Source organism: Drosophila kikkawai, chromosome 3R (genome assembly GCF_030179895.1).
Source record: "Drosophila kikkawai strain 14028-0561.14 chromosome 3R, DkikHiC1v2, whole genome shotgun sequence".
In the NCBI taxonomy this organism is placed as follows: Eukaryota; Metazoa; Arthropoda; class Insecta; order Diptera; family Drosophilidae; genus Drosophila; species Drosophila kikkawai.
The window spans coordinates 7,732,934-7,750,118 of record NC_091731.1 but is presented as its reverse complement, the minus strand read 5'-3'; the positions used below and the strand labels follow the sequence as shown (position 1 = coordinate 7,750,118).

Below are 17,185 nucleotides of genomic sequence, written 5' to 3'. Positions count from 1 at the left end.
ATTATCGCGCCAATGAAGTAGCTAATGCATTATTCTAATGCATTAGAGCGCCATATAGTCGTCTTGCTCGCACTTGTGTAAAACTCTATAGCGCTGTCAAATCTTTAATGAAGTCTCTAATTAATGCGGCAGTGTCATGCCAGTATTACGAAAGTAGCTCAAGCATATTTTGGTCTTCTTTTAAAATTTTTGTTCCTTATGCCCATATGATACACTAATGCAGTTTTCATTAATTAGCTACTTCATTAGAACCTTGAAAGAGACCACTATATGTGTAATTTTGTGTAATTTGGCTTGAATTTTGCTTGGATTATTTTGGTAATACGACCACGGTCACATCGTCCGTAAAAGGTAAACAAAAAAACGGCCGCCATTCGCGGCGTATTACTATGAATTTCTGAATTCCTCGTCGAAGTATTCTTGCATAAATAAATGCAGAATCCTTTAAATTTATGTTTTTAACCTATGATGCTTAAAATTTTTTTAATTATTACCAAAAAAAAAATTTAAATTAAATTTACAGCGCAAGAACCTTGCCACCGCAAAACATATTATTTTTCCTAATTTTCTAATATTTTTTCAGTTAAAAAAACCAGCGAAATTATATAAAAATAAATATCTCATTGTGAGACCATACTGTCAATGAGCTGGCTAATACATTTTTCAATTACAATTTTCTTCATTAAACCCGTATTTTGTTATCGAGTATCTAGTATATAATATGTAGATCTATCGATTAGCGCTCCAATGAAGTAGCTAATGCATTATTCTAATGCATTAGAGCGCCATATAGTCGTCTTGCTCGCACTTGTGTAAAACGCTATAGCGCTGTCAAATCTTTAATGAAGTCTCTAATTAATGCGGCTGTGTCATATCAGCATTATTGAAGAATATTTGTAATATTATTCAGTGCACTGAGGCAAATCAAACTCTAATGTCGGGAAAGAGCAAAAAAAAAAAAAAAATGTATCTCCCTCTCTGAGAGTAAAATAGATTTTAAACAATGGTCGTAAGAGCGAGTCGGCAATATGATTTTCTTATTCGTGTAAGAAAAAATGAGACAACATAGTATCCACACTTTTTTGTAACATTAAAAATAACAAAAATCTTAAAATAAGGTTTTTAATTCTTGATATTAATAGTTTTTGGTATTGCTTTATGATTACTGGTATTCTTTTCAGAATATTTGGTATTAATTTAAGCTCTTTTCTGAAGAATATGGCGTTCTTGAATAAAACCTGAAAATATCCTTTCGAGATTTTTTGTATCAGTGTATACTTTATAGGGTCGGAAAAGACTCCTTTCATAATTTCCACACCTCTGACTATAATATTACCCAGTAAGGTTATAAAAATTATACTTATGTTAAATATGTAAAAAAAAAATAGTCTTTTATTTTTTTAACACAAACTAGTATCTCAGTTTTAGAGCTATATGAGTAAAAGTTTTTAGATTGGCTTGTTTCTATTGCACTTAATATATAAAAAATTAGAACGGGCCAGATTGGAAGGTTATACGAGTCACATAAATATCTGCTATTGTAACGATGCGGATATAAATAAGAGAAAAACTGACAAAATTAAAAAAGTTAAAACGAAAGTACTGTGAGCATTTTGTTATATTTCTGAGTTATCGTTTTTTTACTATTTTCAAATTGTTTTATTTTACCCTTGCAGGGCATTCCAATTTTTGTCTGAAGTTTGCAACGCACTGAAGGAGACATTTCTGACCCTATGAAGTATGTATATATATTCTTGATCAGCCACTAAATTATTATTATTATTATTAATATTATATGCTATGTATAAATATACAACTTTTATATATACTATTTTTTATTAGTTTGGCCAGAATGGATTGATTCTTAATGATCAAATTGCAAGCTGCAAGGGTATACAAACTTCGGCGTGCTGAAGTTAGCTTCCTTTCTTGTATTTTAATTCTCCTGTAAATTTTTATACCCTTGTAGGGTATTATAATTTCAGTCAGAAGTTTGCAACGCAGTGAATGAGACGTTTCCGACCCTATAAAGTATATATATTCTTGATCAGCATCAACAGCCGAGTCGATCTAGCCATGTCCGTCTGTCTGTCTGTCCGTCTGTCCGTCTGTCCGTCTGTCCGTCTGTCTGTCTGTCTGTCTGTCTGTCTGTCTGTTTCTACGCAAACTAGTCCCTCAGTTTTAAAGCTATCTGAATGAAACTTTGCATATAGTCTTCTATATGCTCTCACTGCTATATATGTCGGAACGGGCCGGATCGGGCGTCTATATCATATAGCTGCCATACAAATGTTCGATATATTTGTAGAAAAAAAATTATAACTTTGCTGTTGTTCAACATTTTTGCACCATTTTTTAGATATGGCCATTTTATATTATTTCAGAATTTTGGTAAAAATTTTATGAAAATCGGACGACTATATGATATAGCTGCCATAGGAACGGTCGAGAAATAAATAGGAAAAAAAATTATAGTTTCGTTTTTTTTCAACGTATGTTTATCTACTCTGAGATATACGCTTTTTTTATTATTCTAGAATTATGGTATAAATTTTATAAAAATCGGACAACTATATAGTAGAGCTGGGAAAAAATCGATTCTCAGCGAATCGATTTTTTTCGATTTTTTAGAAAATAAAATCGATTAAATCGATTAAATCGAAAACAAAACTTTTTTATTTTTTACTTCAAATAAATTCAGAAAAAACCAGAACTTAAATTTATTTACATAATCATTCTTAAACAATAAACCCAAAATGTATTCATAATAAATCAAATTAATTTTTCTGGCCATAACCAGTGATTAATTGATTTTTTGTTTTAATAAAAATATTTTGTTTCTTTATTTTAAATAAAATTATTCAAAGCCTTTATTTTAAATATAGTAACTTATTTTAAACAAAAATATTTAAAATAAAGGTTCATAAAATAAGAAGCAAAATAAATATAAAAACAAAAAATCAAAATCAATTATTTACTGGATATTTCCAGAAAAATTAAATTAAATTAAATGAGATCACAAAAAACCAAAAATATTTTCAAATTATAAAAATATCAAAATTCGACTAGCCAGTGGTTTTTGTTGGCAAAAACGAGCTTATTTAAAGTTTTGGGTTTTAAAGCCGCACGTTTATCGGTTATAATACATCCAGCCTTACTAAATACTCGCTCTGCTTCTGTTGAGCTAGCTGAAACGCACAGAAGAGCAAAGCATGGACCTTGTCGATTAATCGATTCTTTCTAAACCGAATCGATGCATCGACCGAAAAGAAAGAATCGATTTAATCGATGTTGACATCGATTTTTTCCCAGCTCTACTATATAGCTGCCATATAAACCGATCGGTAGGTGTAGAGAAAATGTAAAACTGGGAATGTAAAACTGTAACTGTCAAACTGTAAACATAATAAGTATAGGTAAAATGTAATGAAACTCTGTTTTGTGAGTGTTTTCAGCATTTAAATCTATAATATAAACATCGAAACCAATCTGCAAGGGTATACAAAATTCGGCGTGCCGAAGTTAGCTTCCTTTCTTGTTTTTTTTTTACTTCGAAGAAAGCTTAATTTTTGTTATGCTTCTGCTTGGACGGTAGTTAGAGGTTTAAAAAAGCTTCCCAGGTAATAAAATCGTTCAAAAATGTTTTTTTTTTATTTGATTTCCCGGTTAACTAGCTAATTTCTCATCAAGTGGAGAAACAACAATTTTTTAGTTTTAACCTTTTAATATAATAATAGTAGTTCTAGGAATCTGAAACATCGATACATCGTTGACAGTGATTCTGCAAGCAACTTCGGATAAGAATGCTGTTTGAGCCATTCAAATTATATAATACTTTGAAATTTGAATACAATATTAATTATTTTGTAATAAATATTGGTTGATAGTTTGAACCTTTATGTCATCACTAGTTAGCGTAAGGCATTCCGAGTCATCTTCAAACAGCAAGTAGACCGTTTTTCTTGGTTCCGTCTGAGTAAAGCCATTTATGGAAAACGTATGGCGTTTTGTGATGTAATCCGGATGTACTAATTCAAGATATACAAGTAAAGCCGGAAACCGTACAGTGACTAGCAAACTGAAACTGTTGGTATACGGAGATTGTGCGTTGTTGCAATCTTGACCTGCGACTTGCACCTGTTCGAAAAAGTATTGAATAGGTATTTGATGACAATACTGAAGAAAATGTGGAATACTTACTGTAAGTTCCGGGTCTTTTATTCCACTGATATTTTTCATAGGCACCGGATAGTAATAGTTTCTAGCCACGGTCTCCTTATCTTTATCCTCCAAAACTATTTCTAAGAATATTTCCTCTTTTGAGTGGTTTTCGTACAGCAACAGTTCAAGAGGTATGGGGCGCACTTCAAGCTGATTTGATCCCTGGGTATTATTTAAAATACTGTCAATAAAGTCGTAGGCTTAAGGGCTTTCCCGTCCTTACCAAACCAAAAGCACGGGCAATTGTTTTCTTAGCAATCAGGTCAGTCCATAGGTAGGTGTTTATCAGTACATTGTAAAACTGGGAGTCCAAATGGTCCGCATAATCCTCCCTGGTTAGCGTGATATTAAGGTTATTTGAGCTAGCGTCATACAAGGCAATAACGCATTTTGAGGCCAGAAACTCCTTGGCCCAGTAGTAAATCAGTTTAAAGTTTCCGTAAAAGTCGATGCACGACCATGTCGGAGCCACCCAAACGTCGTTAAGCTGCCAGATTAGGGCGCCCATTGTCTGGTTTCCAGTGCGTAGGCTGCGAAACAGTTCGATCGCTGTCTTGGTCGCCATGGCTTGTGCCACCTGGCTGAAATATATGAACTTTTCAATGTTCTCGTCCCAGTTCTGAGGAGTGAACGGCAGTTGATACGAGATTTGCTGAAGCATCGGAATGAATCCCTTTATGTCATGCTGCCGGCTTCGGATGAGGGAAGCAATCTCCTCGTTACTGACGTTTGAACCACCTCCCAGCGCACGCTGCCATGTTGAGAGCATTGGAAGGCTTGCGTAACCAAATTCAGAAACAAATCGAGCGTGCGGATAAGTCTCAGGGCTGAAACCATCCTTGTCGTCTACCCATAAATGCACTGCAATGTAATAATTGAGTTTGGTTAATATTCAAGCCAACTTAAAAGACATTACCGTCTGATTGCTGGCCCGATAAAGTGACTTAAAACCAAAATGGAAGCTAACTTCTAAAACTGTTTACACAGTATTCACTTAACTGGAATCTTGGCAGAGGAATAATTCAATTCAAAAATTTCAATGATCCTCATCGCAGAGATTATTTTTGTCTGCCTATTCAGAATAAATATGGTTTGCATTGCTTCCTTCTGTCATATTAAAATACTTGTAGAATGCTAATTTATATGGACATTGTTCCCCTATATACATACCTATATGTACCTTAGTTAATTAGAACAATTTGCAGTGCACCGCACTATGAGACTTACCATCACCATAGTTTGGATCTTGAGGATTCGTAGGCATATCATCAGCGTATGGTGCGACCCCCAGCGAGGGTGTGGAAATCATTGGACCAGGACGAGGACTGAAATCATTACGAGATATGATGCTCAGTTCCCCCATTATGGTGTCAAATAGCGCATTATAATCGTTCTCAATGCGGTTGGCGCCTTCCCCAAAGTCTGATTTGTTCGTTACAAGGAAAAGCTCAATCTCGTTATTGGCCGCGATTAGTGCGAGGCTTGGATGATATGACAGACGCTGAGCGTTTTGCGCAGTCTCCAGACAGACGGAGGCCACGAAGTCCTTTTCTAAGGGGTATGCTGCTCGGGAAAACGCCATGTCTTGCCACACTAGCAGCCCGTAGAAATCAGCCAAGTTGTAGAAATTCTCTGACTCGTAGAGACCTCCTCCCCAAACGCGAATCATGTTCATGTTGGCCTGGTGTGCAGCTTTCAGCAAATATTCGACTAGAACAGAGGAGTATTTATCAAATTGTCTTGTTATTCACATGCTCCGTTACCTGACTCCGTCTCTGCTGACAACTCCGGAAGTGTATGAGCAGGTATGTAATTCGCACCTTTCGTGAAGATCGGGTGACCGTTCACCCGGAAAAAGAATGTCCTGCCACTTTCTAATTGAACGTGTAGTAAAGAAAAATATAAAAATAAATAAAATAAAATACGCGAGTGCAATTGTGTCAAGTATACCAATGCCATCTTTGAGCCTTATAGTCATTAAAGACTTTTAATTAAAACATATTTAGTCACTTACGATCTGTGTTCTCTACCAGCTCTAAGGTGCGAAACCCAACCTTCAATATCTTCTGCGACTCTGTTCGTGAGCTCAGGTTGGGGACAGCGTCGCTGGTGTAGCATTTCACTTTAAAAAGTATTGGGTAGAGCATCTGCTTGCCGTAGCCGTTGGGCCACCACATAGTAACTCGGTCCTAGGGAAAGTGCGTATTAGCCGAATTTTCGACAAGAGGTGAATATTTGTACTTCTGGTATAGATATTTGGAACTCTAGCACGGGAGACGTAAACGAAACAAGTTGGTTTTCCAAAACAAATGGTTTATCTAACAGATCACTAAAATAAATAAAAAAATACTTTGTTCATAAAAAAAGTGAACCATTTAAGTTTACCTGGCATAAGCCTTAAGGTCCACATAGAAATCCTTTGATGCAGTAGTATCAAGAAAGGCGCGGCAATCCAACGTCCAGTAAGTTTTGTTCCTCTTGATGGCCACATCGACGTCGCGTAGCACAGCCACTGTATAGTACTCGACTGCAACAGGCTTCCATATACCCGAGGAGAGCGCTACAGGGTTCCACTCGCCGCCAAAGCTCATTTGCATTTTGCGTAGATAATTCCGATGGCACTCGACGTCTCCACGTGCCCTTGGGCAGCTGGGTGGTCCCGTAAAAACTCCCTCTTTTTCTAGCTCTCGGAAGCGCCGACTTGCCTCCTGTATGGGCGATAAAATCTCAACCTCCAAAATGTTTTGATTTGGACTAGGTAAGAGCAGGTGGCCGATGGCAAACGAGTAGCGGACGAACATGTTGTCAGTCTCGCCAAGTAGTTGCCCGTTGACGCGCACTTGGGATACAGTGTCGATTCCGTGGAGTGTCAGGTTCACCATTTCGTGACCCATTTCGGCACCTGCACTTTGGGGTCAGTAATATCACGTAAAGTGGTTCGGTGTTGTTTATACCCACTGTCAAATTTTGTGCTGAATATCCACGACTGGTTGGCTATCCAGCGAAGAGCTACATCATTTCCGGGATCTAGCAAGTCTCCATAGAAATCCTTAAGCGCCGTATATACTCCAGATGGCATTCGGGGTACGCTTGTTTCCAGTGCTGATGTTAGTCGGGAAGATAAAGTAATAGGCACATAAATAGGTTTCAAATCAGATCGTTTAAAGCCAGAAGTACACATATATAGGCAATTAATTAGACCAAATACAAGCGTTATCACAAAGTCGAATTAGACAAAGATTCCCTTATCTTATCTCGACTCACTCTGTATATATATTTCTGATGACGCTGCTCTGGAGGCAAAGATGAATCAACAAAATCAAATTGAAAATTCCTATTTATGTACATTTTTTTAGGGACACTTACAGGAGTTTTCACTTCTCAACGTCCATTTAGTTAGCTCTTGAATAAGTACCGTTTTCGCGTCGTTATGGTGGATAGTACTATAGAAGACACCAAGTAGACAGATCAATCTGAACCAATTTATTGCCATACTGAGTGATTGGCTGTTAACATTTTATACGCATTTATGTTTTTATTTGTAACAATTCAACTGAAATCTTATCAATTGAAGTGGGGTTTATTGACTAATTTGAGTCAGTGCTTTTTCGAATACACGTTACCACTCCGGAATAACTTTGATTACTGAAAATAATTTTCTGCTTCCAGCGGCGTATCGACTAGGTGTGGTGAAATTGTTCGATAAAGACCCTGAACAGCTAACTACCTATCGAGTATTAAAAAAAAACAACGTCAATAGTACGATCTCTCTTATTAAACAGTCTGGATTAATCATTCGTGTTGCCAACATTTATTTGGGGGAGGGTGAAACCTACTTCTTTGTATTTTACTGTTGGATCAGATGACAGAATTGAGACTTTTAAGACTTTTTTAACATTTCTATTATCTTCTTAGTCGTTCCGGTTTAGAAGATTTTGATATAATTTTGAGCATTTTTTCTTTGAGATGCCCTTGAAGTTTGCATTGGTTCATTAAGAATGGATAGAGTTCAATTTTTAAAGACAGATGGAAGACCAAATGTTGCTACGATCAGGCGACACATCTAAACAATGACAAATATTGCTAGGAACTTGTTGAGCGATACCCATTGGATCTGTCAGCACAAATGTAACATATATGTTGCAGAAGTCCAGCGTATGAACTTTTTTGTTAAATGTATAGTCATTTAACAATTATTAATTTTATAAAAATCGAACATCTATATCATAATATGATCATAATGATCAGGAAATTAATAAAACAAAATTGTATTTTGTTTTTGGTTTTACAAATATTTTTATCTACTCAGTCCATTTTGACGATTATAGAATTTCTAAAATAAAATATAAAGGAAAATTGTAAAACTGTAAAGAATGCAAATGTAATGCAAAATGTAAAATGTACTATAAAAATAATGCTTGAGATTTTATCAAGATTAAAGTATTATATCATATGTTTATGTAGCTGGCATAGGAGCGATCAATCAATTTTATTTATCTGTAGGAGCCTATTATAGCTAGCAAAAGTTTGGCGTTTTAACATATACATATATGCGTCACTTTCTAGAAACAGCAACCGCCACCAAATAATTCAAAGTGCTCTAAAATGATTTTCTTTAACATAGTTCCATTAAAATATGCTCCTATTGACCAAATTTAAAAGAATTAAGCATATTCTAAAGTAAATTTCGGAATATTTGATTTTTCATTATTTTGGTAGAAAAACAAGGGCCTGTTTTGTTTTAATAATATATTTTAAGTCAGGGGCATTATGTTTTTAGTTTTGCTTTCTATCATCACTTGAAAAATACAGGGTGACAATAAATAACCCGGACAAACAATTTTGATCATAACTTTTTAAGGAACTGTATTTGAGAAGAAATTCAGATACACAACTATTAAATAGGTATTGTGTTAACATATATTTAACCGGTTTCGAAGTGGCATCATTGGGCTGCGATGCAGAGCCCTAAACGTTTCTGGAAATTTAGCGCAATGGGCCGCAGGTCTTCTTCCGATAATCGATCCCATTCTTGGAGCAATGATTGCTTCAGCGCCACCAAACTTATGTGGCATTTAGCACATGCCCTGGACTTCAAAATAGACCACACACTGTAGTTCATTGGATTAAGATCCGGCGAGTAAGGTTGCCATTCACTGGATATGATAAAGTCCGGAAAATTGGCTTTGCACCAGTCCTGAGTCAATTTGGCTCTATGGGCTGGCGCTGAATCATGTTGAAACGTCCACTCCGTATCAGCGAAGTGCTGCTGGGCCCAAGGAAGCACAACAGTTTCCAAAATGTCCCGGCGGTACACTTCCTGATTGATTTTGACCCCTTGATCGATGAAAACAAGGGGAGTTTTGCAAGTGGCGCATATTCCTCCCCAAACCATTAAAGACTGCTCACATTGACGGCGCTCGATTATTGCAGAGATACCTGGAGCTTCAGCCGACCAGGTTCTGTCATTTTGGTGATTGTGCGCCTGTTGGATGGTGAATATCTTCTCGTCCGTGAAGAGAATACGCTCCCATTTTTGACCTGCGGCTCGACGCTTTAGCTGACGGCATCTTTGAAGTCTCACGCGCTTATTGTCATCCATAAGAAGGTGCACTTTTTGGAGCTTGTAGGGCTTGAGATTAAGTTCATTTTTTGCAATCAACCATACACTTTCTCGATTCATTCCGATTTCACGGGCTATTTTTCTGATCGAGACTCTGCAATTCCGAGTGATCCGCTTTTTCACGATCTGGCGAATTCTGGAAGTTTTAGCGGTGCATGGTCTGCCTCGTCCGGGACGGTCACCTTCATGACCAAGCTCATTAAACCGCCGGATAGCGTCAGAGACCGTTTGTTTTGGTATGCCAAGCAAACGAACAATGTCGCATTGGCGATTTCCTTATTGAAACATTTTAAAATTGCACAACGATTGTTAAACATCCCGAAACAAATATCCACTTGATGGAAATCACAAATATGTAAATATATTTGTTTCAGAAAAGTACAAGCTATCTATAAATGCATTTATTTAAGGGCTGCATCATAACACATTTATAATCGATTGCTTCAAAATTTGTCCGGGTTATTTATTGTCACCCTGTAAATAAATATTTTTATTTCCAGTTTACTTAAAAAGTATAAAAACTACATAAAAAGTACGGTGGAAAAAATGCGACAGGGATTAAAATTCAATTTAAAAAAAGTCTTAATATTTTTAAGTTAAACATTACTAAGATCAATCTATGCATAATACATTAAAATTGACCGCTTTAAAATTTTTCATCTCATTTCGCGAAATCAGTGCGGTCGATATCAGAAAATTGCCCATGTAATTTTTTTCTGTCTCTATTAGGTAGTTAGGTAGGGTAGGTTTTTATAATTTGTCCTTAGTGATTCAATTGCAAGCTGAAAGACTTTTGAATTATAAGTAAAATTTTTTTTGAAAAATCATAACGAGGTTGAACGGATAAAAAATGGCAAAGATAAGTTCAGAACATACAACGAAAACTACTTTAAGGGGGTTATAGTACATATATGTAAACGGTCAAAACTTAGGCAACTTAGTCAAGCAATCATCGTAAATTTTTGGAGATAGTTAAAAAGAGAATCGGAGATAATAACAATAAGTGTTATATAAAATAAGTTTGAAAATGTCGGACCTAGAGAATATTTGGCGCAGTGCCTCGAGCTTTTAGTTTCCCGGCTATGGAAATTTGTTGTGTTTCTTATACGTTTCTCTTCTATTTGAACCTAAAAACCCAACAGAAATTATCACAACAAAATTTAATACAGTTTTGAAGAAAAATTCCATTTTCAGGAAATTTGATTTGTCGTCACACCCTCTTAAAAAATAGCAATTTTCAGTTTTATTTACATCATTTAGGTTCAAATAGAAGATAATTTCATGTTAATCTTAATAATTTTCGATTCACTCCGATATGTTAAATATTTTTTTTTTCTAAAAATGTAAAAATTAAAATCTGAAAAAAGACGTTTAATGTTTTTTAGTCTCTGTTTTGGATCTTTTTGAAAATTTGCAGATAGTTTTCTAACTATTCTCATTATTTGGAACTGGCCAGATCGGACGAGTAAATAATAGACGATTGGTATGTAGAATAAATTTTAAGCTGAATGTAACACTGTAAGTGTAAACTATAAATATAATATGTAAAAGGTTAGTTTATGAAATTTGACATTACTTGATTCCAGCATTTCTATATGGTGGAAAGCTTAAGAATAATGTTTTGTGGAATTTTAACACAACCAAATTGTTTGCGCTAAGGGGTGCTTATTTTCAAGAAGCAGTGTGATCCCGCTTATAGCCTCAAAATATCCCGAACGCTCTTTCTCTACAGTCCATAGAACGTCCAATCCGTTCTCCCAAGCTGGGTTTAAGTTATGTCTTTTCAGTACCAACTTACTTTTCTTACAATAAACATACTCCGAAAGCTTCCGTGTTTTATTGCCTCCTTTATTGCTTAGGACATATGTAAGTTCCGTATAATTAAAATAATTAATTATTTAACCCTCCAACTATGATCTTAAGGATACGAGTTCGATTATAATGTTTATTATGGCCTTGAAACAAATGTCATGTAGTCACGATTTTGTAATTTTAAACATTTGAATGTTTTTATTTATTTTCCCGAGTGTACGAATTGTTCTGCTGCGACTCACGAAATGTTTCGCCGTTTCTTTAAGATGGCTAAAGCAGAAAGGATTCCAAAGAAAAAACACATTGTAATGGAAATAATAAAAAACCAATTTGTAACCTTTTTTTCAGGCTCCTTGTTTCTAAACGGCGCGACACCGATCCACTGCATGCCACCACTCCGATTATCATTGTAGTTAGCCGCCACTGCTTTGCGGTACATTATCATCGTCCTATTAAAATTAAATTGATTAACTGTTGATCCTCTCAGTGTCTGGAACTTAATAGGCTCGCGGTCGTCGCAAAACTCAAGATTTTTATTGGACATGGGACACCAAAAAACGGTGTACCCAATGAGGTTGTCCCGATTTTTTGGTGGCTGCCAGAAGATGGTAAATGTATCGACTTGGTACGAGAGTTCCTGCGGTTGATGAGATGAGGAATTGGTCAGAACTGGAATATTGAGGGTACTGGTGTATTCCGATTGTCCCTTTGAATTTTCGCTCCAAACGAAAACGGTGTTTGGTAGCTTTGGATCCCAGTTAACAAAATAAGCGGAGTTGTTGTCCAGGAGATGTGCCTGCTGGCTGAAAGTTAATAAAAATATACTCTGATGGGATTGTAATTATAAGGAACTCGTGTTAGGAATATCATACGCGCTGTTGGCCTGTCCTGAGTATGTGAAGTTAGGTCCGTTTAATTCCAGTTCATCCAGACGCCGCCAATAGACGAAAAGCTTCTTATTTTCAAAGTCGTGAAAGAACCCGTTGGGCAGTAGCTCCGGCGGACGATCGGGCTTAGCTGGTGGAGTTAAATAGTCGTACTGGACAAACTCTGTCGACTGGGCCCCTGGTGGATTGCTTAGGCTGCACCGCAGATGCACTTCGAATTTTTGGTGGGCATGACGTGGCGAATCGAAACAAAAAAGTTGGCCTGACAATGCGGGCTCGTCGATCAACGTTAAATCGTGCCGACCGATCTGTGCCGACTGTGGCACCAGATGTATTCGGCACTCTTTAGTCTTAAAGACCTTAGGGGCTGGCAAACAAGTCCGGTTTCCCATGGATTCCCACTCCGGTTCCATTATTTCATGTCGCCTTAATTGCAAGTGCTGAATTAGTTTCCTTGCTTTCAATTTCTTTAAAAGGGTAAAGGCGTACGTCTCCTTTTTATAATCAATTGCAATCTCACACTTCATCATCCATTTATGGTCCCGAAGTGATGGCCAGCACTTGACTGGTTGTTGACCGCTATCGGTAATGGTGTATTCGGCCGATATGTCGAACTCAGTTATATAAAATTTACATGACATTGACATTGAGAAGACCAATAACATGCACTCAAAGTTCGATACGTTTAGGAACGTAGTAGTGATACAATGGCGTTCGATTTTTGCTTCCTTCAAAAAGCAAGTGTAACACTTATTCATATCGTTCCTTAAAAATTCCTCTCTATACCTGACTGTAGAATTATTCACAGGCACCATGTCGTGGGCAACGTCGCCAGAGTCTAATTTTAGTGTGAGATCTCCAGGCTGGATTTCAAAGTTTGTGGTATTGCAGTATATGAAGAACGACTCGCCGATCGCTACTTCTTTTGGTTCGCTCCAAACATTGCCTACCGGTTTTTTCATCATTAAATCTCTTTCATACTCCCGATCCTCCCCATCGCAGAGGGCTCCAGGCAATACCAAAACGCCCAGCAGTAGCAGCACGTACGACCGTCCTCTCATGACTGAAATGGGAAACTAGCGTCTACATTCCGGGTTTACAACCACAACTGCTACAAAAAGCATTTCAATTTCGAAACTAAAATACGTTCTTAAATGAATTTTTGCTGAGTAAGAGTGCTTTCTAGGAATAATAAACGACTGATTTATATTCTTTTAATTTCTACGGTCTGCTTGAAGACTTAAATTTGTGTGCTTTTGCAAAATGTATTATAAATTAATGGGTTATAATAAATAATAATATAGGAATAATATGCCATATATTTCGTTATCTCTCAACAAAATTCAGTACTGCGGTCTTCGCAGTTGATACGTCAGAATGCCGAGCAATAGTCTTATCAAACGAGCCCGCATGGCGACTTACACCAAGCCAAGAATACTCCAATATACACTGAAACAGTTCCAGCAGTAAATCCAAACCATTTTGCAGTCAAAGTGCCCCAAAACAAAGTCTTGGGTTGATATTACTGTGAAGTACAGTATAAGGACGTAAGAAATACAGTATTTTACAGATTTATTGAACAAAAACTGTAAGAATTTATTTTTAAAATAAACTAAACCAAAATGTAATCCTTACTAGACCGACCTTAGTTAATACTTAATTAATTAAATTAAGTTTTGGTTTTTCTTAAACTTTGTTGTGAAAGAATTTCGCATTTAAATCAGTAATTATAGATCTATAAATGGTTATTAAAATTGGTTAACTTAGTATATAAATTGTCTCGGGATTTGAACGAATGTCTCAGATCCGACAGAACGTCCGCTTACCGGCTGGGCTACTGAGCCAATTCAAACACAAATGTCGGGAACGTGAATACATACAATACCTAAAACTTTATACGTAAAACGTACAATATCTTTACTGCACCTGACAGTAATTTACAGTCCCCAAAGTCAACGTAAGGGTTACTGTAATTGACTGTCACAGCAGTTTCGTACAGTCAAAAATCCAACAACAAAATGCATTGACAATAGGTAACTCAACAAAAACAAATTGTTTATTCAACCTACGCCATTTTTTTTTGTGTATTTGACGAGGTTCTAAAATGTTGAAATAAAAAACTTTTATTTCTACTAAACATCTGCGGAGGTCGATTACAACCGCATTAAACGCTTATGGAATTTCGCAAAGACTGGATGAATTTAAAAATCTTTAATCATTACTACACATCACTTGACTGAAACAACTGGCCGAAGCATCTATATTAAAATTTTAATATATACTAACGGTACAAATATATTAGAACTAAACTAACTTAAAAACAAACTCAAAGTTAACTAAAAATACGTAAAAAAATCAAAACGTTTTAAATGTTAGCTTAAAGATTAAATTAAATCACATTTCCCTACGCGTTGTTTATTCTAATGTGTTGCACAAGGAAAAATATAAATATTGTAGATCTGCCGACTTGAATTTATTTATTTTATATTCTACATTTAAGAATGGTGTTTCAGAATAAAGGATACTGATACACAATATTGTACCAAGTGACTAAGGGTACCAGCTGCAAAGAAGTACTTAAAGTAAATAAATTGGGAAGCTAAAACGGCTGCGGTAGAATGGCCTCCATGAATTCAAAATAAACATATTTATTAATGAACTTAACGAATGACTTCCAAGTGATATTATGGATTTAATATTGTAGGGAATAGGAATGCGCGGCATTTTCACCTGAAGGAAGGTAATTATGGCCGACCAATGTTTTTCCCAGTTAACGGTAGAAATCGTGACATCATTTGCGTGGTATTCATAATAGACACCGCACCCTTTATAGGTAGGGAGTACAGGCTTTAAATAAAAGGCTCTGTTTGAAATGCGCTAGTTTATTATGTTCTATGGTTGTAGCATTAAATTATGGTATATTCGCATAAAAGCTATTTACAAAAGCACATCACTCAGGTTGGCCGCTCGTCACCAAATCGTTTAAATTGAATTACCGACCGAATCGCATGTGACCGTAGTCATCAAACTGGTCGTCACCTCCGCGCTTGCCGAACCTCATATGGCCGTAGTCATCGAAGCGCTTCGCTTTCGTCCGATCGTCATCATTGTCCAGCAGCAGGTCCAGTTCGATAGGTATCAGAGGACGGGAAAACAGTGGCACTCTGTTTCCAAAGCCCACTCTGTTGTGTGAGTTACCGAGCCCGGAAAGCGAAAGTCCCACAATGTTACCGCCGGACTGTCCCGCTTCAGCCCCTATTTTTGACTCCAGGTCTTGCACCCGCCTTTCTTCCTTTCCGATATCAAGACTGGTTGCTTGTGCTGCTTCCGGCACTACGAACAAGAAGTACAGAGCCAACACCCAGAGTGGAATCACCAGCGAGGCGAAGTGCGAACAGCTCCTGAGTCCCATTCTGGGCTTTTCCTTAAGCAGACTGGTAGCTATCGTTTGTTGTGGGCCCTTTTTATAGGATTGGGGACTGTGGCTTTCCCTCAATTCCCTCCCGTCTTTTTAATATTCCGCTAGAGCGATGGCTAAGCATTAACGGGTTCCTGCAACTCAATGAGATTACCTTTATTATGGCTTGACTTGTGATTGACGTGATTGATTAAATTAGCCAGCAGTTCCTCTTGTTCCATTCTTGAAAAATATTTATGTGGAACAAATTTGAAAATGGCTCAATGTTAGAGCTAGTAAATTTGAATTTGTTAAAGCCTGACGAAGTACTGGACAATAAACGAACCAACATACATAAAATATGCATGTACATATGTACATATGTACATATGTATTCAGTATTAAATATAATATTGTTATCTGTTTAATGTGGTTCTTTTATAATTTTTATTTTTAATTTGAATAGTTTTTCCTTGCTATAAATACAATGGAACTTATAATGTAATTCGATAGATATTCAAAATTACAATCCTTAAAGGCATTTGTGCTACATTATTTAGCTGAAATTTGTCATAAGGCACCTCCTAAGCATGCCGTCGTCAGAGAAAAAGAAACCAAGGAAGAACAAGAAGGCACGCCGAAGTTTGTATACCCTTGCAGATTGGTTTTGATGTTTATATTATAGATTTAAATGCTGAAAACACTTACAAAACAGAGTTTCATTAAATTTTACCTATACTTATTATGTTTAAAGTTTGACAGTTACAGTTTTACATTCCCAGTTTTACATTTTCTCTACATCTACCGATCGCTCCAATGGCAGTTATATGATATAGTTGTCCGATTTTTATGAAATTTGTAACAAAATTCTTAAATAATAAAATAAGCTTATATCTCAGAGTAGACGAAAAACGTTGACAAACAACGAAGGTTAAATTTTTTTCTATTAATTTTCCGATCGTTCCTATGGCAGCTATAAGATATAGTCGTCCGATTTTCATAACATTAAAAACGAAATTCTAAATAATATAAAATGGCCATATCTCAAAAATTATGCAAAAATGTTGAAAAACAGCCAAGATATAATTTTTTTCTAAAAAATTTATCGAACATTTGTATGGCAGCCGGCCCGTTCCGAAATATGTATATAGCAGTGAGAGTATATAGAAGAGGGTGCTCTGAGGGTCTAGTTTGGGTAGAAACGGACAGACGGACGGACAGATGGACAGACAGACGGACATAGCT

General features: G+C 36.4%; 3 protein-coding genes across 6 annotated transcripts; all 3 read right to left on the bottom strand.

Moving 5' to 3' along the window:
- Nucleotides 1-3,624: 3,624 nt before the first annotated feature.
- Nucleotides 3,625-11,691, bottom strand: LOC108073295 (beta-mannosidase-like). 3 transcript variants are annotated; one of them, XM_017164851.3, is made up of 11 exons: nt 7,588-7,693; nt 7,486-7,514; nt 7,180-7,323; nt 6,607-7,123; nt 6,463-6,550; nt 6,236-6,410; nt 5,985-6,095; nt 5,449-5,931; nt 4,445-5,082; nt 4,201-4,383; nt 3,625-4,137 (listed from the first exon to the last, which is right to left on the bottom strand). In XM_017164851.3, the coding sequence occupies exons 3-11, from the start codon at nt 7,298-7,300 to the stop codon at nt 3,856-3,858; spliced, it is 2,598 nt and encodes an 865-aa protein (XP_017020340.1). In that variant the 5' UTR covers nt 7,301-7,323; nt 7,486-7,514; nt 7,588-7,693; the 3' UTR covers nt 3,625-3,855. The 3 variants fall into 3 exon arrangements, with proteins under 3 accessions (XP_017020340.1, XP_070143286.1, XP_017020339.1); XM_070287185.1 differs by lacking the exons at nt 7,486-7,514; nt 7,588-7,693 and adding an exon at nt 11,643-11,691; XM_017164850.3 differs by lacking the exon at nt 7,486-7,514 and having other exon boundaries at nt 7,588-7,841.
- A 107-nt stretch (nt 11,692-11,798) lies between these two features.
- Nucleotides 11,799-13,631, bottom strand: LOC108073289 (cytokine receptor-like). Of its 2 annotated transcripts, XM_070287186.1 has the most exons (3): nt 12,529-13,631; nt 11,994-12,459; nt 11,799-11,926 (listed from the first exon to the last, which is right to left on the bottom strand). In XM_070287186.1, the coding sequence occupies exons 1-3, from the start codon at nt 13,602-13,604 to the stop codon at nt 11,918-11,920; spliced, it is 1,551 nt and encodes a 516-aa protein (XP_070143287.1). In that variant the 5' UTR covers nt 13,605-13,631; the 3' UTR covers nt 11,799-11,917. The 2 variants fall into 2 exon arrangements, with proteins under 2 accessions (XP_070143287.1, XP_017020332.2); XM_017164843.3 differs by having other exon boundaries at nt 11,895-12,459.
- A 1,778-nt stretch (nt 13,632-15,409) lies between these two features.
- Nucleotides 15,410-15,967, bottom strand: Dsk (Drosulfakinin). The gene has a single exon (XM_017164912.1). It carries the CDS (start codon nt 15,953-15,955, stop codon nt 15,536-15,538), a length of 420 nt encoding a protein of 139 aa, XP_017020401.1. The 5' UTR covers nt 15,956-15,967; the 3' UTR covers nt 15,410-15,535.
- Between the last annotated feature and the right edge of the window lie 1,218 nt (nt 15,968-17,185).